We start from the raw sequence: 22,564 nt of genomic DNA, 5'->3' as shown, positions 1-22,564 counted from the left end.
CAGGCAACAGATAATTACAGATTGGATTACCTTCTGTCAGATTCATCCCAAAGTTCTGGGAATAGGTTCACCATTGGTAAATATAGGCTTGATTCCCTGACAACCAAATGGGGCTGTACCACCTCACAGCAGTATTTGAAACTGGCCTCAAATCTAAATCTTCATGATTCCATCTATCATATTTTACATTAAATTTTGTACATTTGTGTGCGTTATAGATACTTTGCAGGCTCTCTTATGGCCCTCTGCTTAAGACAGGAATCCTGCCTTTAAAGGTATAAAGGTTTGGAAATAACTGGTACCACAAATGTAGTGTTAGAGCAATAATTTATATCAAACCATTCATCCTGCCTGGCACATAGTGATTTATATTCACTGCAGAGCTGACTCTCTGAGCCCTCCAAGTGTGATTCTCCTCTGAGAGGATACCCAAACATACAGACTTTACACAAGACACTCCTTGCAGACTTAACACTACTATGCATTAAATAAATGCAGTCCCCTCTGTGGTAGGAGGGCAGCAACCATCTCTGTCTTATCACATTACATATCAAGGGAAATATACAGGACAAATATTGTTAAGGATATAAAGTTTCCTTTTCTTCAAAAATATACCACATACAGCTTTCAGTACGTTCCATCCGAATGAAGACCACGCAGGAGTCATCACGGTCTTCACTTTAGCTCAGTCAAAAGTGAAGATCTGAAATGGACCTTCTCAGTTGGGAATTTTTGGTTCCAGAAAAGTCTTAAATAGAAGGTGAAGACCACTATACCCTATGGCCTTTCCAGGCTGTAATATGAGGGCAGGAGAGAAGCTATGAGGTACTTCTGTATCTCCACAGGCCTTTGGGATCATTCAGAGGGTTGACAGGGGAAATACCAAAACCACTGGACAACAGCTGTGCATAGCACTGCAATTCATGGCTCAGTACTGCATAGTGCTAAGCACCCGCTCAAGGGCTGAGAATTCATCACTCCCAATGTCCTTTCTTGCACTTGAAGGCCTTCAAATCTTTGTCATCTCTTCTGAGAGATTGGTAGACCCTGTAAAATTCCACCTCTCACAGCTTCCCTGCCTTACACATAAATGAGAAATGATTGTTCCAGAAGAATGCACCAAGGCACAGTTCAGTCAAAATGAAGCAGTCCACTTCTCCATGACTCCCAGGTACTTTTTGTGTGTGTCTTGGAAAGGGCAAAGGTCCTTTCAGAATTATGTGATTTAGCATTTGCAGTGCTTCAGTTAAGCAAAGAATATGCCTTGGAAGTGTTTTCAGAGGAAGAGGTGGATGGCTCCGAAGAAGATACTCTGTATTTTCCTGTAAAACAAAGCACAGTGATAAGACATTAGGACAGATACCCTGGGACATGTTGGCAGTGTAAAGTAGGGATAGTTACCCCTGTGCTGATGACCCAGGTGGCTCCGATTTGCCCTGCAGCCCTGACACTGCCCGGATTACAGCAATACCAACAACCACAGAACTCACCGTGTTTCGTGACACAGCCAGGATAAGTCAGCTTGGATGGCCACTCAAGTCATAGGACAGTGATTTACTCACACAAACGGAGGGACTTAGTGGTCCTCCTTGAGCATGGGGATGCATCCAGAACACAGGCTCTTGAGATGAATCCCAGCTCACTCCTCTTGTGAGCACAAGGCTACCTAAGACCCAAGTGCATGGAGCCTGAGAGCAGAGTGTAGAAGAGGGGAGTTTCAGGTGGCAGAAGCATGGAAAACAGTTGTGGGCAAGTCTCATTCTTCTGGTGGGAGGCTCCTGTGTCTGGCTAATGTGCTCATGTCTCCTTGTTCCATTATCTGACTAATAAACGGGCTTTTAAAAAGCACATGCTTGTCTACAGTAAACTCCTTCTTATCCTGCTTTGACCTTATCTCACCGTCTTCTCTGGACAATGTTTGGTTGCAAAGACTACCCACTTAGGAATGAAATTATATTTCCAGCAATGCTTTTTGCAAAATAAAGTCATAACTGAAATGGTGATGTCCATAAAATGACAGCCAGAGAGCCTTTGCAGAGGTACAACTTTAGGGTGGTGAAGAGTATATGAATAATAAATGAACTGTGTCACAATCTTATTAAGATCAAAACAAAGCTCAGTTAGTGGGTTTTAGAATTGGTGAAACATGCCATCTGTTTCAGAGACAGACAATTATACTGCTATCATTAAGCTACAATTGACTTCTTACAGCTCCTTTGCATTAGAAGATTAAATACCATTTATAGATGCATGGAGAGACAAACAGGCTGATAGATATCAGGACAGACAGACTCTGACAATGAGAACACAGGCAAAGCCCCTTGTCTGTGCTTCAGTAAGGGAGGTTTATTGTCACATACCTGTTTTCCCACATAAGTTGTTAAAGGTTCTTGAAAATGGGTAGCTCATAGCAAGCATTGGTGTCACCAGGATCAGGGAGGATGACTGTAAGAGAGAAAATTGTTCTTTGTCAAAAGCCTAGAACTTTTTTGTAGCTGCATTTGAGGCAGAAAAATAAAAGGTTCCAGTAAACTGTTGCTCAGTAGTACAAGCAAGCAATTCACAGAGGGCCAAGTTAGATGTTTGTGAGGCATCAAGGTCACACATTTGTGTGTTTATGGTGGTGATGAAGGAGATCAACTTTAAAAGAAACTACAGGACACAAATAGCTTGTCTCTAACTTTTGGCCAGGGAAGACAGCTTAGGCTCCAGAGCTATATCAGGTAGTACAGGGTTCTGGTCCCTCATCTGAGGCAGTATAGCCATTAAGATAAACAGAAAAGCTAAGATTTATGTGAATGGGGATTGTCCTTGATGGCCAATAGCCTGAGATAATCCGAGGCAAGTTTAATTTGACACACTAGAGGGCATTAGAACACAACTCACTGCAGTCCTGATGGGAAGGAAGAAAGGAACTTTTTGCTGCTAAAATGAAGTTTCTTTTTCAGTTCTGGAGTGGTTTGAGAATTTAATTAGATTCTTCCAAAAGTTGTGTTAAAAAAAAGGCACGGAAAACACATCTTTTTCTGTTCGGTCCCTCCTCATTTGTTAGTTGTACCATGGTGGGGAATTGAGGCAGTGTTGTGTATTGTCACATATATCATAAGGTGGTAGAGGCAAAAGGTAAATGAATCAAGTATAAAAAGTTCGACAAAAGACTTTACTATTGTTTTATTTGTTAATTATCAGACCTCAACAGGCTGGAGAAATAAGATGACAGGAATCCTATGAAGTCCAGCAGAGGGAAATGCAAACTCCTCCTGCCCCTGGGGAGGAACAAACCTACATACCAAGACATGCTGGGGGCTCTCTGACTGGAACAGAGTGAAGGCAGAGCCAGACTTTTCTCCTTGGTGTCCAGTGAAAGGACAAGAGGTATTGAAACAAACAGAAATACTGGAAATCCCAGTTAAGAGGAAACTTTTCCACTGTGAGTGTGGTCAAACATAGGCTGCAGAGAGAGATTGTGGTGTCTCCATCCTTGGAGCTACTCAAACCCCAACTGGACAGAGCTCTGTGCTCTAGATGACCATGCTCTGAGTGGGAGGGTGGTACTAGATGATCTCTGGAGGTAATTTCCCACTTCAGCCATTCTGTGATTCCTGTGGAAGCTGGAGTGATTTGATCCAATGCTGCTCTTCTGAACTGACAGTTCAACCTTAATGGACTCTTTAACTCCTTTCAGCCTATATACTCATCTTCTTAATTATCCTGGCTTTTAAGTCGGCTTCCTAGTCCTTTAGCAATACCTGTACAGGCTCTTCTGAATAAACCCTGTTCAGATACCAATATAAAATTAAGCTTTATTGTCATATAAGAATGATGGTAACACCATTGCGGGAGAGGAGGAGGTGGGTGTTGGAACCAGATGATCTTTAAAGTCATTTCCAACTCAAACCATTCTGTGATTCCTACACATCCTGGCATCTTTGGTAAATGCAGAAGTGCAAGTGGAAACAAGCATTTCTGTGTCAGAATACGCAGTTTACCCATCCTCATGCAGCCATCTCAGATAAAGGTAATTTATTCCTGTTGGCTGAAACTTTTCTACATTCTGTGTCTGGGAACGTGGCTCCTTTTGTGCAGAAGCGGAGATGAATGCACCTTTGGCATCAGTAAGAAGAGGACAACAAACAACTCTGAGGGCAAAACGTCCTCAACCAGCAGAGCTCTTTGTGAGGTGAATATCTGTCCACAGCCTCAGCTCTTGGCCCTCTCCTCGGGCTCTAAGACACATCCTGGGTCACTTAGGACATGAGCTCCCTGTGTGGTCAGCCTGCAATATTCTGCTTGAAAAGTTTGTCAAGCCTCACTGTATAAGCCTTTTACTCCTTTGCTCACACTGGGAGACCATTCCCCATCCTTTCTAATGGGTAGTAGTTGCTTAATGCCATAAGCAGATTTGCCCTTGGTTGGATCCAAGGATCATCCAGCCAAGTTGTCCCCATGCCAGCATTTTCCTGTGGCTTAAACAGCTCAGCTTCTCTTTAGTGATTTTGAATGAAAAACCTACGGTTCTGTGAGATCTGTGGTGGTGAAGGACACATGGAGGGAGGAACGAGGAGCTGCTAAAGTTGGAAGGTGTGAAGGGAAGGACATGTGAGTGGCACAGGACAGTCCAGCTCCAAGGTTGCCCAGTAGCCTATAGCAACTGAGCCTTAGTTTACCCTTTTCAAACAGCTATGGGACATTTTTCTCAGAGTCTTGACCTCTGCAGTACAAACTGAAATGGAAGAAGTTCCCCTCAATCATAAGAAAAAAATTAATATTTTTTTATGCTGAGGGTGACAAAACACCACAGTTTTTGTGTCAAAAGAGTTAGTGTGTTCTCCAGCTTTAGAGATGCTGAAAACCTGATGGGACAATGTCCTAAGCAACCTGCTCTAATTTACCTTGCTTTGATGAGTGGCCAGTTATTTTCCTGAGGCACTGTGTAAACTTTATTTTTCTTGTAAAGATGGTAGTGGAACTGGTTTCCCCCTTTAATGTGAATGTCTATCCCAAGCAGAGGTATTTTCAGATGCCTGTTCAAGCTGTGCTTCAACGCAGGGAGAAATGCAAGAGCCACTGGGCCAGAGGAACAATGTGGATGGAAGAGAAGCCTTCCAGGATCTTCCTTAAGAATCCAGTCCTTGTTTGCAACATTTTTTAATTTATTTTTTTTTAGGCACTGAATATTTTGTGTTAAACTCGGGAATTTGCAGGGTGTGGGACCAAAGTCTCTCATCTTCCAGAAGCACATTCATTTACATTCTATCATCTGCTCATTAAAACATGAGTCTTTGCAACACATAGACATGCTTTGACAAAAGATTCATACTTCCTCCTGTTTTCTGTTCCCAGAAAAAAGGGGAGGCTAACCTGTCTCCTTGTCTCATGAGTTCAAGTCACAGTAACTCCATCCTCTCCTGCTCATAGGTGAAGGGGATCTTACCCAAGAAGTCCCCTTTGCATTTCTCTCACATTGTGAATAAGTAATAGAGACACATAAATTTTCTGTTTACTATCTAAAGTTTCAGTTACATTTTATATTTTTTGTTGTGGAATTTAGAGCAAATGTTCACCAACCTCCTTCTTATTTTTTACCAATTATAGGTAAAATAATGAACTTTGAAAAACAGGTGTATGCTTGTATTTATGTTGTTAGTGTCTTCTCTGACTAGTTCTAATAAGGAATCCAAAATAGAAAGTGCATTTGACTTAAGAGACACTTGGAGAACGTTAGACTATTCAGCAGTAACTGAAATACATTCTTAGGTCTAGGTTCTAACCTTTGATTGCTGTGAACTCCATTTGGACGTTGAATTCCTCTTCAGCAGGGCTTCTTGTATCTATTTGTTAAAAAATTAATCAATCAGTAAATACAGAAAATCTGTTCAAATTCCAACAGTATTTTGACGTAATTTAGGAAATAGTTTGAATCCTTACCTTCTTGTCCCAGAGAGTCCCAAACACCAAAATGAATAATCCCTAGGAAACAGATAATTACATGCAGTTTGATGACACCAACCTTTAATTGCAGCACCTCGTAATTATCTCAAACATTGTCCATGGTGACTATTTAAACTCTGAACTCTTTGATAGAGGGCATTTTTCTAACTTCATATTACATAGTGGACTGCTGATGTGGTAGGAGTTCACCAGGCCTGGCCTATTTAAATTCTGTGTACACCTGGTCTACAAAGTAACACAGATAGTTTCTTTGCACTAAATATATTTGGAAGAAGGAACCTTTGTTTATGGAAGACATGTCCTGCCTGTTCTCCCCAGACAAACCAGCAGGTTCACAGTGTAAAAAAGCAGGTTCACAATGCAAAAGGTCAGTGAGTCTGGTTTGAAGCACACAGTTTTGATGCCATTCTTAAAGAGAGAATAGACATAACTATTTTATCATCAAGAAACCTTGCTGTATTGGGATCCTACTGGCCACCTAAATAGGTTGTTGTAAAAATCATACGGACAGAAAACTCTCAATCATGTGTGTTTTGCTTAGTTCCTCTCTTTATTATTAGTAATGCTCAACTGTTTTTGGTGACTTTTATGTTGTTTATGTTGAACCCACAGCTGCAAAGAGCATAATATGATGCCTCCAGGTGCACTGTAAATGAGATCAGAGATGCTCAAGCTTGCCCATTTGAACATAATAGGGCTATTTCTGAACTTCAGAAATTAAGATCTTCCCAAAGCTACTGGCAAAGTTGGAAGTTATCTTTAGGTCAGCTTTATCTACAAGGCACATCTGATAAGGCAGATGAGAATATGAAATACTGCTGAATTCCTGGAATGGGTTTCCCAAAGAGCCCTTTTGGAATAAGGATGTGTAAGGCAAATCTGAGCATTTCCTCTGAGCTGGTTTTATGCCCTGCCAAGCACAGCACTGCAATAATGTCACTGTATTAAATGATCACAGAGGAAACAAAAATATGTCTAACTCACCTGCAAAGCATTGAGCAGAGCAAAGAGGATGTGGAAAGCTCGATGACTGTTTTTGATGATGGTGGCAAGGCCAAACCCCCAGGTGAGGCCTAACAGTGGTGTCAAGATGGCCACACTTTTGCCAATTTGAAACAAAGAGTTCCTCTCCTGCCTGTTTGACCTATCCCCAATAGTTGGCCTCAGTATTTTTATTATAACAACTGCGGTGATGGACAAATTCATGGCCACAATGATCAAAGCAGGTATGACAAAGGCCAAGAGAGCTTTGCTGTCCATCCAGTTGAGCCAGCAGACATCCTTTCTGGTGTAACTGTTCCTTGGCAGTGTGACAGCGATGGTGATGACTGCAATGACAAAGGGGCACACATATCCCAGGCAGAATGCCACTGCTTTCTGAGCAGTCTTACTTGTGTTATGCAAGATGAACACCAGTCTGTAGAAAAGAATGAGGCCCAGGCTCAGCATCCAGAAAAAGACACACAGGTAGAATAAATGGATGAAGAACGTGGCCATGACGCAGATATCTCTGCTCAGCTGTTGGTTTTGGTCATTGAGGGAGGCAGTGACAATGAACCACACGTCAGCAATGAGGAGGGATGCAGCTATGTTGACTATACAGACGTGGCGCATGTAGGAGGTTGTGTTGTTTGTCACATATTTCCAGACCAGGGATTCAATTATAATGCAGATCACCAAGCTCAAGATCGAAATAGCCAGGCCAACGTAGGAAATATAATCTTCAAAGATTAGCTGGGAGGATTTATCAGGTGACATCAGAATGGAGAATGATGTCAAGTGACTGCAGGAGCAAATGACATAATCTTCTAACTCTGTGGGTGTGCAACCACGAGTATCCCAGTCCCCACCATGTTTGTTGAGTGTGAAGTTCCAAAAGACACATTTGGGCATCTTTAGAGATGAGTTTTTCTTTGCAAATGTCATATTAACCTCAAACTTCTGGCTTCTGTTGCTGCTCACAGTTGTTGTTATCAATAAGCCGTTCACATATTCAGACTCATTCCTGGGCAAAATATGTCCAAGTTTTGAGTACATCACACTGACAATGGTTGAATTTTGGGTTAGAGTTTGAATTTCGGTTTCACCAATGAGCACATTAACCGTGAGGTTTTCTGTACTGCGGAAGCCCTTACTATAACCTGTGTTGCTGTTTTCTTGGATAACTGTGCCTTGTAGCTGTACAGTGTTTGCAGAGACAGAAGGGATGGTGTTATTAACTGGTCTGAGGTGCAGGGAAAAGTTTTCTACTGACTGTAGTAACAAAGAACTTTTTATCATCTTCTCTTTATTCAGCTCTTCCCAAGCTTCAATTGTGGAATCACCAACAATTAAGTCCACCGTGGAGAGGAAATTCTGGAACAACAACAGAATAATGTAGTTACTGAAATGCTACACAAATCATTGTTGTTTCTGATGGTAATTTATGCATGGTCCTAGAATTGCCTTTTGAAAAAGCCCAGCATTTTCTTATTTTGCTCAATACATGTGAAACCTTTAGTTGTGAACCCTCTGCATGCTCTGCTTTCAAGTTAAGGTTTCCAAAAGCAGATCTGTATGACTATTTCTTTCTACATATTACTTAGTATTTTTTCTTCTCCAACCTTCTTTCCCTTCTTTCTCAGCCTCTGTGCTATCTTCGATTTCTTGGTCTCTCTTATGTAGGGTCCTCCATCTACAAACTGTCAAGTCTCTTTGCACTTTTCTGTTCAGAAGAACGGTGCTTTTCCTCTGTACCTCACGATCAAGGTTCCCAATTATTTCTTAGAGTTCTTTTGTTATTCATTTGTTGTAACATCCGATTTCTTTTCCTTGCTTGGTCTTGGTTCCTGGAATTTAATATATAATCTAAACCTAACCTCTGTCTTAGAATGCTGGAGACTTTTGTGGGTCCTTAGAACATTTCTAGTTGCTAAGCACACAGTAGCCTCTCCTTCAAGCATAGGCTGCTTGTCCTCATAATTTTGACTTTTTATAAACCCCTCTGTATCTTTGCTGTTATTTTACCTCATTCCCTTCCTTTCCTGCTCCTGATCCTAACTAATTGTGAAACTTCTTCAAGAAGAACATCATTCCCTGTGACAAAAGGAGTCAAAGGGCTTGGTAAGTGTAGGTAAGACTTAAAATAAAACCTTACCTGAATAGTGAGCTCGTCTGCATCTGCCGGGATAGAGGAGACCATATCCAGGATGGAAACGACTGCACCTAAGTTTGCAGGAGAACTGTTTATTGTGTTTAGCTCCTTTCCAATCTGTTCCTTAAGCTCTGCAAGGTAGTTAGGTAGTTTTGCTTTTGACTCAGGGCTGTTGACCAAGGACTGGAACAGAAGATAACAGTACATCACATATGTGAAATTTGTCTCTCTAGCCTCACTGAGAGAAAGGTAACTCTGGATGAAATAAAGAACACTACGGTAGGATACCAAGGCTGAAAACAGAAGCCTGGCACCTATCCATAAAGTGAAGTGACCAAGAGAGTGGGCATTGTAAACAGGGCCTGGGGACGAGGTTGAGCAGTAGCCTGGAGTTGTTGGTGTGCTCTACAGCTTGCTCTACAGCTTGTGCCAACCAGCGTTCATCGAGACAGTCCCTGAGCATGGCTCAGGGAACACTCCGGGTCAGCAACTGCTCCTTATGGATGCTATGAACAAGGTCACCTTGCCTGGGAGACAGAGCATTCATGTGTGTGCATATGAGCCATGCAGTGCCACACGGCCTCTGGGCCAGAGGAGGGAGACCTTGCCTCTTCCACTGACTTGCGTAGATATAGCCAAACATTCCTTAGCTTTTAAAAGAAAGTTTTAATGCTTCATATGTTTTAGATTATGATAAGAAAAACCAGGCAACAAAATTTTTTGCTCTTTCTTCTCCCCCCACCTCTCCACCCCAAACTCTAGAACACCCACAAATGTTACCTCGGCTCTACTCAGCAGATTGTTTACTGATACGGACAGGCAGTCATTCCTCGCAACCTTCCATGAGTTGTTGATGCACTTGTAAGTTGTACTGCCTCGGGTAAAACCATCTGGAGTATCTAACTCACGGCATGGCTTTATCAATGTGCCCCTTTCTATTCCAGTGCCTAATCTGTCTGAGCAGGAAACTTGCTTATCTGTACAGAGAAAAGTCATAGAGGCAGAAAACAAGAAGCAGAGAGATTAATAAATTACCCCCATCAAACCTGTAACTTCCTGAAGTTCAGAGGTCTTTAAATCAGGACTTCAGCTACCTCTCTTCATTAATTACAACCTTTCAGGATGTGTATGTCTTGCATTCCCAATTTTTTTATGAATAATGAAATTAAAAAGGATATCTAATAAAGCTCCAGTTTTTGAGTACTGAATCAAATCAACAGACCAATACCAAAAGTTTTAGGATTTATCTGTTAGATTACAGGGTTGGACAGAGGTGGAGTGAGATTATATTGAACAATAATTCATACAAAATTTGTTCTGCTAAGGGACTCAACACTGCTGTAGCACTAATAGGAAATTCATTAAGACCTTGATAGTGAGGCCTCAACACCTTTTTGACGAACAGTGAGTCTTGCTAATTGGCCTTGATTGGGTTAGTCTGATTAAAGTAATTAAATTGTCTGCATATTTATTGCCCAAGAGAGTGAAATCTGGCAGATACACTGATTCAACTGTAGGCACCACTACTGTGGAAAAAACAAAATTTCTGCCTTATGGGAATGGCCAACATTACTTTCTTTCCAATTTAGAATAAAAAGCTGAAATATCCAAACACTTGTCAGAACTAAACATCAAAGCTGGATTTAGTGATGCCAAATTCTAACCATCAAACATTCCCTACAGAGCTGAATGCAAGCTGGGTCTGCCCTGGTCCCTGCAGCACCTCATGGACGTTGCCCTTCTTGTGTTCCAAGTGGATATGCTCTCCCACAGGCTGATCTCCTGAGTCAGATGACTTCTTGAGACACCAAAACATTTGATCTTTGATAAATTATTGGTGCAAGCTGGGAGATGCATGATCACATTTCAACACAGGGAATGATACTTGGTGGTGCAGCCCACACCAGAAGGAAGCAGGAACAGAAGATGACTAAACTATTGCTGCTTTGAACATACTGGGATCACTGTCAAATACAGGAAGACAAAATACCTTGTCTGTTTATTTTTTAAGGTTACATCAAAACTGATATTTTCCTCTGTATATAATAATTTCTCATAAAGAAAAGAAAGGAGTCAAAAATTCTTATCTAACAGAAACTATTCCTGTTAGATGTCACTGGTGATGAATTTGTGGCATCTGATTTAACAAAGACAATGGGATCTCCAATTTAACAGCTATAAATAGTAACTTTTTCCTTACCACGTATCAGGTGCAGTCTTATATGTGCACTGTCAACTCCCTGTTGATTTCCAAACTTGTGGTTTTTAAACTTGCAATATGCCGTGAGCTCTTTCTCTTTGCTACAGTCACTTCCTGTGTAATTGTATGTGTAGCAAAACAAATTTCCTTTTTTCTCTTTCCCTGTATGGACGGATGAAGACAGGTTAACACAGATTTGGGGTCAATCAGCTGAAAACAGCAGAAAGCTTCAGCAAAACTTTCCTTTCTGTGGGTCCTACCAAAAAGAATTCCTTTGTGAAAAAGCTCCCTCTCTGTACGCTGATCTCTGTCTCTTACTCTCCACTTAAAAAATCTGGAAGCTGCTGCATGATCAATAAGTTTTCTCTTACTGGCGTATGAGCAAATCCTGCCCAAACCCTTTTAACTGTTCAGGAACCAAAATTTGCTTTGGAAATTATTTTGGAGAATACTCTTTCTGCCTCTACCACAGGTGTTTCACAGGATAGGATACTTTTTTGCTGTTCTTATGGTTCTTTTGAAGTCAGTATCTGTACCACACTCCTGCTGCTTTTCAGTATGCCTGTGCCTGAGGGCCCCTGGCTGAAGTCTCCTCCAAGAAGATCTTGGGATTTTCCTTAGCTACCAAAGGACTCCTCAGTCTCTAACTGCTTTACTCTTCAGCCTGTTGGTTTTGCACTCCTGCATGTTGTTTTCTGCTTTTTTAAAATTAACTGTCTTGTAACTCACTTGAAAACTTCTATTATATAAAAACCAACTCACTCAAAAACTTACAGTATATAAAAATACGTGAGAGAAGCTGCAGAATTGCCCTAAATTTTAAGATGTAGAAACTTGGGTTTTGTGCTGTTAAAGACCACGTTACCTGCATCCTTGAAGAAAACAGAACAGTCCTTCAAATTGCATTCTTAATGGATTAGTCTATATTTTTCGTGAATTATTAGATTTTCTAAAGTAACATGTTCTCAATACTCCGTTCAGAAAAAGTGGCAGAGTGGAAGATAAAAGTGAATAAATGGAGTTCAGCAATTTCTAATCTGAACACGGGTAAGAATGCCCACTTCTCCCTGCCTGGCAAGTCAAACCAAGCATTGAGTTTACCCATTATGTCTTTATCACTACAGCAGTGACTTCAGTTGCTCTTCTATTAAACCCAGCCACGTTCTTCAGGCATGCTAACCATCCTACAAAAAAGTCCATTTCCCTTTTTTTACACCCTCAGGAGTACTTGTGGGTTGTCCTAAAAGCAGTAAGTATGAATTTTTTGCACAACTGAAAACAAAAAACCCAGAGACTGGGTTATAACATACAGTGAAACTAATGATTCTGCAAGTTTATTGTATCTTACCAACTGGAAATCCATTTTGTCCAATCACAAATGTAACAGAGAAATCTTCCATGGTGTTCGCACTTAGGCAGCACTCGAGGGCTTGTGGCTTTCCACAAGGTATCGATGCTGCAATGGGGTCTATCAGGATGTTCTGCTTCAGGGGCAAGGAAATAACCTCGACTGTCATATTGGCAGAGCTCTCCAAGTTTTGCTGGGAGACTGTGCAGATGTGGGTGCCTAAAAGAAGTGGTACAAAAAAAACATGTCTCAGTCGACAGAAGTGCTCCTCAGGTTTTGCAAGGTGATGAGCCCTAATGCTGGACAAGTAGAGTGCTGTTGGCAGCATCATGCCTTGCTGTCCTCCAACACTTATAATTTTAACTGTGGGCTTTTATTTACTGTGGCCTTCACACTGATTTGCAGGGCTAGGGATGCTGCAAATGATCTGGCACAGAAATTTCATTGCCTTTGTAGCCAATAAGACCATATTCACTCACCGCTCCAGTCCTGTGTGGCAGACTTCACTGTGAGCACAGATGTGGCTGGGAATTTGCTATTTTTGATGCACATATCACAGTCTACTGTTTTTGTGTCACTTCCAGACTGGATTTTCCAACTGATACTGTCATAACTGCTCGCATCACTTTCGCACGTTAGATTGAATGGATATCCCTCGGGAACTGGTGAGTTTGTACTTGAAGATATTGTTACGTGGGCTGAGACAACACAAGACAAAAGTCACATTATTGAGAGTCACTTTTAATCATTTTCTTGCAAATGCCATGTGCCACAGAGGCCACCTACATGTTAAAGAGCTGCTGGTCTGTCACAGCCACCTGACTCTCACCTTTCCAGAGGTACGTCACTCTGATGGCTTGACTGGCCCTGGCTCCGTGTTTAGTCTGCAGCTCACATGTATATGTTGTCACTGTACCTGACTTCTCAGGTGGGCATAGTGACTCCTCGATTTTGAGCTTGTATTCAGTGCAGTTTCCACTCGAACTGGAGACTCCTAGAGACAAATAAACATCCCTTGAAGGGTTATAGAAGTCCAAAAACATCTCTGGAAATCACAAGCAATCACTCCAGGTAAAGAAACCCTCACGGGCTTGTATGTAATTGACAGCATGGCACTTTTAACTCCTCATTGCTGAAGTTCATTCACATCTTTTATTCTGGCAACACTCACAGTGGTTTTCCAAGTACCTGAAGACGAATTTCAGCACAGTGCTGGGCATCTACTGCCAAAACCAGTCGAAGAGCAACAGCATTGCTTGGAAACCCCAGAGTAAGACAAAACAAAGAGCATTTTGGTTTAGCCTAACCTCATTATCTGTGATATTTAGGATGAGTAAAGGTAAGTAAACCAGGAGTAAATATTGCAGATGTCAATGTCATCTAATTTTGAAATAAAAATTTGTAGGTACTCGACAGTCATTTGACTTTAAATCTGAAGAGTGATGGTTTAGCTGGAAGCACTAAATCTGTCCTATGCTGTAGCTGACAGTGCATCTGGCATGAAAGCACAGCAGAGTTCCTGAGGGAAAGCCTGGCCCAGGGAATTAAGGGCAAAACAGCTCATTGCAAAAGGCCAGGATCCCCTCCTGTGTCTGCTGTACACCAGTACCTGTCCTCTGTGGAAATGACTGTGTGCATGAGCTTTGAAGGTTTTCTCTCATTTTGCTGTCCTGCTTTCTGCTAAATTTCATTTATAGCAAACAGTTAACAATAAACAGTTAATGTATACACATAAAATATTAAGAGGGCATTTAGGATGATGGTTCAATAGACATTTATGAGCACTTCTGTTTATGTCATTTTGTAACTCTTTGTAGCACATTTACTTGGTCTTTTATTAACTTTTTATATTAGAAGTAAAGCCTTATGCAATGCCACTGATACAACTGGTATGTGCTGAATCACAGCTACAGGTGGAGAGAGAAACTGTGCTCTCAGAATTTAGCTGTGCTGCAGCTGTTTCAAAGCATCTGCCTCTCTTGGTTGCCAAAGCATGATATGTGGTACACAGAAGCTCTTTGTACCCCAAGGGTGATCCTGGAGATAGTAGTAGAGATTGATGCACCCATCCTTGCTCCCAGAATTTGACAATGCAGAAATAAGCTTTTTGGAAGAAGTTGGTGTGATGTTGGTCCAGGCTGCTGTTTCCATCCAGGATGTCACAGTTTAAGGTATTGATGTTTGCACAGTGCATGGAGATGCCCAGAGCCCCACTGGCACCTGCATGGCACATGTGGAGTCTGCACCTCCTCCTGCCACATCTTTGGAGCACACCCTGTATCTATCCTAGGACTTTGTGGTAGCCAGTCAGGAGGAGATTAAAGCATGAACAAACCCAGCAGGGGAAAGACAGCCTTTTGTTAATCTTACCTGTAATATTGATTGTTCCATTTACGTTCCAGGAAGCAGTAAGTGATGGTAAGTGTCTGTCAATGCAACAGGACAGCTGAGGACTGTTCTTTTGCGTTTCAGGACTGTTACATATAACTTCGATGTCCTTTACATTTGGAGTGATACGTAGTGGAAAGACAGATATTGTTTCTGTGGCCTTCAATCTGTACGACTGACTGCCATTTGTGAAAGTGCATTTATAGGAACCTGTAAAGAATAGGCAGTATCTTAGCACTGAGAACAGTTCTTTTGGTTTTGCCTCTATATTTGGAATTAGGATCTACTTCCATATCTAGTTTTCACATCTCCCTGCTCTGCAGTGGCTTTGCTACTTGCTGATCAACATGTACCCTCAGGTCACTTGCAGGATGCTTTCTGCAAACTTCTGGTGCCAAATACATCCAGATTAGGAGGGGTAATGTTGAGGGGTACTTGAAAAGAGACCAGTGTTCTGGGACTGAAATACTTAAAATCTTGTGGACTTGGTGCTTTTGGGACCTGTATATTGCCCATAGTCCTTCTGGCATCAATATGTCATGGTACGAATGTAGACCGTGCAAAAGTCTCCTACACAGAATGGGTGAGAGATTAAGTGCCCAGGGTGGACTCCACTAGAACTGGCCTTGGAACACAGGCTCTTAGGCTGCTCAGAAGGTACTGCCAAAGAGAGCAGAGTATTTATCAAAGAATGTCCTGAGCAGAACAGACCCACCAGGATCACTGAGCCCAACTCCTGGCCCTGAGCAGGACCATCCCCAGGAATCACACCATGTGCCTGAGAGTGTTGTCCAAACGCTTCTTGAACTCTGTCAAGTTTGGTGCTGTGACCACTTCCCTGGGGAGCCTGTTCCAGCGCTCAACCACCCTCTGGATGTAGAACCTTTTCCTGATATCGAACCTAAACCTCCCCTGATTCAGCTTCATGACTTTTCCTCCAGTCCTGCCGCTGGTCATGAGAGTGAAGAGATTGGTACCTGTCCCTCTGCTTCCCCTCACCAGGAATTTGTAATTCCAATGAGGTGTCCCCTCAATCTCCTCTTCTCCAGCTGAACAGACCAAGTGCCCTCAGCCACTCCTCACACAACGAGGCCCTTCACCGTCTTTGTTGCCCTCCTCTGGACAGTCTCTAATGGCTCAATATCTTCTTTATATTGTGGTGCCCGAAACTGCCACAATATTCCAGGTGAGGCCACCTGAGTGCAGAGCAGAGTGGAACAATCCCCTCCCTCACCCAGCTGGTGATGCTTTGCCTGATGCCTCCCAGGACACAGTTGGCCCTTGTGGCTGCCAGGGCACTGCTGACTCATGTCCAGCTTGCCATCGACCAGGACCCCCAGGTCCCTTTCCCTTTATCAGTCACTCTCTCAGGCACAAGTGCCCTGAATGCAGCCTGCCTTGTTTTTGAAACTGGCGATCAGGGCTCCAAACTTCCTTCATACTTTAGGTATGTGGGTTCCCCTTCCCCACGGGGGTAGCCAAGTGAGTAGGCCACTTACATAGGAATAGAGACACCAAGGTTCAGGGCATCCTCAGTCCAAAGACTTTTGGACTCACGATTTATACCTCACATGTGTGTGCCCGAACACCTGACCACAGGCTACCCTTTTTGGAGTTAAGTGTATAATTCATGGACCAAAGAGAACTGAGCGGGAACTTGAGTCCAAACTCTGATAATACATAATAATTCCCCTAATAAGTCTTCCCAGCAAACTGCCACCAGTTTACATGTTTCTGTTTTTCAAAAAACCCTAAATGTCAACACATGTAAAACTGTAACTCCGAACTAGCCCCACTAGAGGCTACATCTGCTGTTTAAATGATACAAAATCATACCAGAATCCTCCATCGTAACATCGGTGATTTTAAGAATCGACCTTCTGGTTTCTACAGTCATCTCTATTGAACGCCGGAAGCTGGATGAGATGATCTGATCCAAGTGATACCAGGCTGCACTGTGAAATGCTGAATTTATCTCACAGGTCAGTGTCACTGTATCCCCTTCAAAAATGTTCAAGGGTTCCACGTTGAAGTTTACCTGATCTGGGAAAACAGAGAGAAACATTCTGCATTACTGTCATTTCATCTCACGACTATGTGGTGTCTTTCATCTAATGGGGTTCCCAGGTGCTTCACAACTAATATGCACCCAGCAACAGTTGCAGGGCACTACCTCTGATACAAGCCATGAGATTTTCCCTCTATGTATTCTTTTCCTATCTTTTTCGGCCAAAGATATCAGCAGGTTTTATGCAGAGAGCTAGAAATATCACCACCACTGCTTTCTAAGCAGATAAACTGGAAGGAGAAGCAACCAGGTTGAAGTAATCCTCTGAGACAGACATTCCAGCACTCTGAGAGTACAGCACCTCTGGAGCACTTGATAAAGCAACTGAATTGTAACACATTGTTCAGCAGCAGTATGGAAAATGTGCCAAGGAAGCCAAGGGGAATGTGTTCTCATGTAAACTGCAAGAGGTTTTCATTTTGCTCCAAAGAGTAGGAAGTGCTGGCAGCCTGACATGCTAAGAGCTGTCTCAGTTCTGGAGGTGAACTAAAGGGTGTTCAATTTCTCTCCCTTTCAGAAAGACTGCATCAGGGATCATCGAATAGTTTAGGCTGGAAAAGACCTCTAAGATCAGCAAGTCCAGTGGAGTAGCTGGAAGGCTTTGGTTTTTCATGGAAGGTACTGCGTGCATGGTCCTCTCATGAAAGTCCTAAGTTTTGATGACAAAGGATAAAAAGCAGCCAGAGAAATAAATGGTTTTGAGGGCCATGTACCAAATAATCAACAGTATAAGGAAGCTACATGATTTAGGCTAAAAACACTAAAGTAGAAGTTGAAGGAAAGTACTGAGAGAGCTTTAAACTTACAAGGCACTTCTGTTGTGAAGGTAGATGGTTTTGGCTGGTAGAATGGTTCTAGAACTTGTAGTACAGCTCTGTTGGAACTATCAATCTGACTGGCGCTTGCTGGTCCTGCTTTTACTTCATATTTCACAAAAACACTTCCAGGACTAAACAGATACCAGAATGAGAAAAGCATCACAATTAAATATTCTTGTCTGTTAGTGGTTTTCTATTTGTGGTGACCCATCTTATATGGCTGGGAAGGCTTCACTGGGCTCAGCTGCGAAGGCTTCTGTTGGGACTCAAGACTTGCTCTGATATACAAGAAGGTTATGCTACAGCTTTTTCCTAAGAACAAACACCTTTATGTGACATCTTCCTTGTCTGGTGTTTATTTCTAGAAAACTCCCCTTAGAAAACCTAAAATACAGCTGCATTTAAATATCTGTGGGCACAAGTAATATCTCTTTTATGCAGTGTTGCATCCAGAATCAATGTACTAATTCATCTTCCTCATGACCTAGGAAAGGATGTGAAGATTACTCGCATCCTTTTCCCCTTTTGGGTGGAACTCAGTCTTTCCCATAAAAGGCTTTGAATTAGATGGAGAATGATTATGTTTCTTGGACTCTTGCAGAGTGTTGAATTTTACCCTATTTCCAGGCTCATAGCTAGGCTTTCCTTTGCAGCACTTATACTGTTATTCAGTCTGTGTATAATGGGAGTGGGTTCTAGCCAGAGTGAATGTAGCCTTTGCCAACTCATGTCTCCTTGAGACTGGACAGAAAGATTGGTATCTTCAGGAAAAAATGAAACTATTTACTTACCTGAAACCAGTTACTGTTGCCGATACAAAGCCTGGTAAACACCTGTAGCTGGCATTAAACTGTAAACAAAGACATATGACATGAGGTAAGTGCTTTGTGTATTACTCCAGTGCGCTTAAAATAGGAAACCCTCCACTCAAGACTGATGTGAGTATGGGAATGTAGCATATCTGATAGAACGGGCCTGATGCTCTCACCACTGTCATGGGGTAAATGTCTGTTGATGGTTTCATTCCATGTGTGTTCCCATGGATTTAATCTTGGACAAATAACGTGATTTTTTTTTTCATGCTTTAGATAGAAAAGATCCCTGAATACTTCCTGGTTGGTCAGCGTATTAAAAACAATGGGAATACTGTTATTCCTTTCAATGGAGTCAGCTTTGGCCCACCTTGTATCCCCCACTGCTGCATACTTCCCAGTTCCCCACACAGACAGTGACAGGCCACCCTATGTCCCAGACACTTAGGGAAAACACCATACTTCTTAGAGGGCTCTCTACCTTCATTCCAGAGATGAAAAACAAAGTCATTACCGCTTTTTCAAGGTCAGCTTTGTATTTTTGGTATAATACAGAGGAAGAATCCCTGAGATCATCCAGAAAGTCTATGTCGAGTCTGACTGACATATACATTACAATGGGCTCTCCCATACCACATGAGTCTGTAAGGAAAGACATAAAAATAAAGGTAAAATAACCAGAAGCAATGCTTACAGAGTGATTTCTTAGCTTTTTTTTTCTAACTTAATAATCTTAGAATCATATAATGATTCTGGGTTGGAAGGGACTTTTCAAGATCATCGAGTCCAACTCCCCAGCTTGGCCTTGAACACTTCCAGGGATGGGGCATACACAACTTTTCTGGGCAACCTGTTCCAGTGTCTCATTACTCTGATCTTAAAAATTTTCTTCCTAAATTTAATCTAAATCTACCCTCTTTAAGTTTAAAATAATTTCAACTTGCCAAGATTCACCTGTATAATAAGAAAGTTGTAATTCTTCTAATTTTCTATGTCTAATTTAGGTGTCTGCCATCTGCTAGATACCTAGACTCCCTTTCCAGTTGATGCAAAGCTGTAGACATCTTTAGAAGATGAAATATTCAGAAGATGATAGCTTTCCTGAAATGGTTGAATTCCTACATTGCTCTAGATATGAGGATGTTATATGGATGAATAACTGATCAGAGATTTAACTTTAACATAGTGAAAGGTACACAGGATGAATCTCCACCTATGTTTCCCTGCAACGAATGGAAAAACCCCCAGTGCTTTGGGAGGGTAATATTCTGGGTGGAGACTCATCAGTGAGCACAAAATAACATAAAATGCTTAGAGAGATAGTGGAATTTTCTATGCTGGGTTCATTTAAGGACATGTCCATACCACATGTGAAGGAGCTCTGGATCCAGGGGCCTGGACTTCTAAGGGGTGTGCAACCTCAACATGAAACAGGTGTTAGCTCTAGTCCTGGAAATAGTATGGTAATATGGATATGGGACTGCTCAGTAATTGAAGCATTGCCTACAAGCAGAATTAATTGGAATGGGCATGCTGACAATACTGGATTGCTTCCAGATCTAGTGCTGCCTCAGGGTGTCTCTGCATGCTGCTCCATCACAAATAAGAAGCAGAGCCTCATGGGTGTTTGTCTTGGACTGCAGAGACATGTAGTGCTCCACCCCAATGCTGTCAGGCCTAAATGTCCATCCTTTTGTCACCAGTCATCAGCCAGGTTCCTAAAAATTCCTGGGCACCTTGTCACGGGACTCATGAAACAAAATCAAACACATGTGCTGGGCTTTTTAGTTCCCTCTCTTCTCTTGAGCACTATGGCACACTTTGGTCACATTTGTGAAAATCTGATGAGATGAAACTTTCTTTGCTTGGCAAAAGCAGAAAGTCACAAAGAGGCATGTGATGACTCCAGGAGCTGGGGCTCCAAATGGCACTAAATATCTGCAAGTAAGTCGGGTCAAGGTGGGCCCATATCACAAGGAGAAGAGCTCTAGACCACTTCTACAGTTTCCACATTCACAGGGAATGTAGTAGCCAGCTCAGTCCTGGCACACTGCTTTATCCCATCTTTTAGCACTATTCTGACTTCTAACCAATATATGAGTTGTAGAGTGATGGAGTTCAGCACTGTGTCCCCTTACCTTTAGTCTGGGGCTCACAGTAAGGTCCATAGAAAGGCATCTTCTGTATGTAGCCACAGGGCAGGGCAGGTTCCAGGCTGAGAGAAGGGCAGGGTATCATGTCACTGCACACCCTGCTCGGCCAGGCATATCCCTTTTCACAGGAACAACGGCTGCTCTTCTCACCACTGGGCAGACAGACTGTCAGACAGACAGACAGAGAAATAACATGAGAATGGTGATAAGTATTTACTCTTCTGTATCTTCAAGACAGTAGTCCCAATTAAATGTTGCCCTTCTTGTGAGTTCACTTGAATGATGGAAACAGGATGAGCAGAAGACTTGCAAATCTTACTCTACTGATTGCAAATCACTAAACAGAAATGGGAACCAGACTGGTACAGTGATAAGCCTCATCAATAACTTTTAAGTAACTGAATGGAAATGTGAAGCCCGATCCTAAAAATTTACTTGGCATACTGACCAGGGTCCTATGATACTTTTCAGATTGGATATTTCTATGTTACTTGGGCTGAAAGCAAATATATCAGTTTTTAAAGACTGTAAGAGCAAGATCATTCAGAATGCGGCTGTTGTGTTGTTCTGACTATGTCCTGACAGATGCTGTGTGACAGAAGGTAACATTATCACAAAATGCTTTAAAGCACTACAAAAAAGAAACCAACGAACAAAAAAACCCCAACAAAACACTTGACTGTAACTTTTTCTGCTCCTAATGTGTCATTTGTAAAGCAAGATACTAACAAAATTACTTTTACACATTGCATGTGACCCAGAAGGCCTTTAAAAGATCCATTTGCATGTTGTTTTGGGAACTGCTAAACACTTCCTTTCACTGCTTTATGGGCCAGCGATAAGGAGGTACCAAATCTCCTCTACTATTGTAAATGATTGGTGTGTTTGTACTAATTACTCAGATATGATGTTGCGCAACCCCAGCTTATATAATAAAACCTGCCTGATATCATGCCCTGTAAGAATAAGTTAAGTGAGTTATACAGGAAAAGACTGCATCTCATGCAGCCTGTCTCTGTCAGGGTCAGAGTACAGCCTCTTACAGCGAATTACGTCCCAAATACAGGAGGAGGGAAGTAAACAGTCTGATAACTGCTGTCCCAGCTTCCTGAAACTTGAAAGTAACTCAGACTGCTTGTTAGTCAAACTGGAGCAGGGTCCTTTGGCTCAGGCTTCCTCTGGCTTTGTCCCTTCCTTAGGAAAAGCATTCAGAGCTGTTCCTAATGCCAACATTATATAAAGAGCACTGGTAAGACACAGATAACAAAACATGCTGCTGTGTGCTAGAGCTTCAGTCTTGCTGGGTCTTTCAGTAGCAGAGATGGTTCAGTTTTGCTGATTTCTAAGTGTGCTGGGTGGTAGAAGTGGGAGACATCAAATACTGACAAAATAACACATCATCCAGAATATTAAAATCAATAACCAACGCACCTGTTGTAACGTGGATGTTTGAAATTGTTGTTTGTATATTTGAAATGTTCATTGGAACTGTAAGATTTTTGAAATACTCTTTGATTGGCTGCAGGTAAGATGAATCTGTAAGGCTTACTTCAATGTCAACCGTGTACTCTGGAAGGGGAACGTCAAAAATATACTCTGAAAGAGAAATAGAATTTCACTGCAAAGTTGTGTAAATCACAAACTGATTTGACATTTGGGCTCTTGGTTGCTATTTAATGGTAACTTTGGTGG

General features: G+C 42.0%; 1 protein-coding gene across 2 annotated transcripts in view; it reads right to left on the bottom strand.

Moving 5' to 3' along the window:
- Positions 1-313: 313 nt before the first annotated feature.
- ADGRF5 (adhesion G protein-coupled receptor F5) overlaps positions 314-22,564 on the bottom strand; it is a 42,637-nt gene continuing 20,386 nt past the window's right edge. For both annotated transcript variants that reach the window (XM_032681811.1, XM_032681809.1), the window contains 18 exons: positions 22,304-22,468; positions 20,858-21,037; positions 19,234-19,361; positions 18,699-18,757; positions 17,896-18,038; positions 16,858-17,064; positions 15,004-15,231; positions 13,463-13,627; positions 13,113-13,331; positions 12,634-12,852; positions 11,286-11,447; positions 9,866-10,062; positions 9,089-9,268; positions 6,937-8,307; positions 5,929-5,970; positions 5,772-5,831; positions 2,361-2,445; positions 314-1,322 (listed from right to left, as the gene is read on the bottom strand). In XM_032681811.1, coding sequence (XP_032537702.1) covers positions 1,243-1,322; positions 2,361-2,445; positions 5,772-5,831; positions 5,929-5,970; positions 6,937-8,307; positions 9,089-9,268; positions 9,866-10,062; positions 11,286-11,447; positions 12,634-12,852; positions 13,113-13,331; positions 13,463-13,627; positions 15,004-15,231; positions 16,858-17,064; positions 17,896-18,038; positions 18,699-18,757; positions 19,234-19,361; positions 20,858-21,037; positions 22,304-22,468 — 3,890 coding nt within the window. In that variant the 3' untranslated portion in view covers positions 314-1,242. The remainder of the gene's footprint in view (positions 1,323-2,360; positions 2,446-5,771; positions 5,832-5,928; positions 5,971-6,936; positions 8,308-9,088; positions 9,269-9,865; positions 10,063-11,285; positions 11,448-12,633; positions 12,853-13,112; positions 13,332-13,462; positions 13,628-15,003; positions 15,232-16,857; positions 17,065-17,895; positions 18,039-18,698; positions 18,758-19,233; positions 19,362-20,857; positions 21,038-22,303; positions 22,469-22,564) is intronic.

This window comes from Chiroxiphia lanceolata, chromosome 3 (assembly GCF_009829145.1).
Source record: "Chiroxiphia lanceolata isolate bChiLan1 chromosome 3, bChiLan1.pri, whole genome shotgun sequence".
Taxonomy (NCBI): Eukaryota; Metazoa; Chordata; class Aves; order Passeriformes; family Pipridae; genus Chiroxiphia; species Chiroxiphia lanceolata.
The sequence above is the reverse complement of the archived record's forward strand: the minus strand, read 5'-3'. Positions and strand labels throughout refer to the sequence as shown.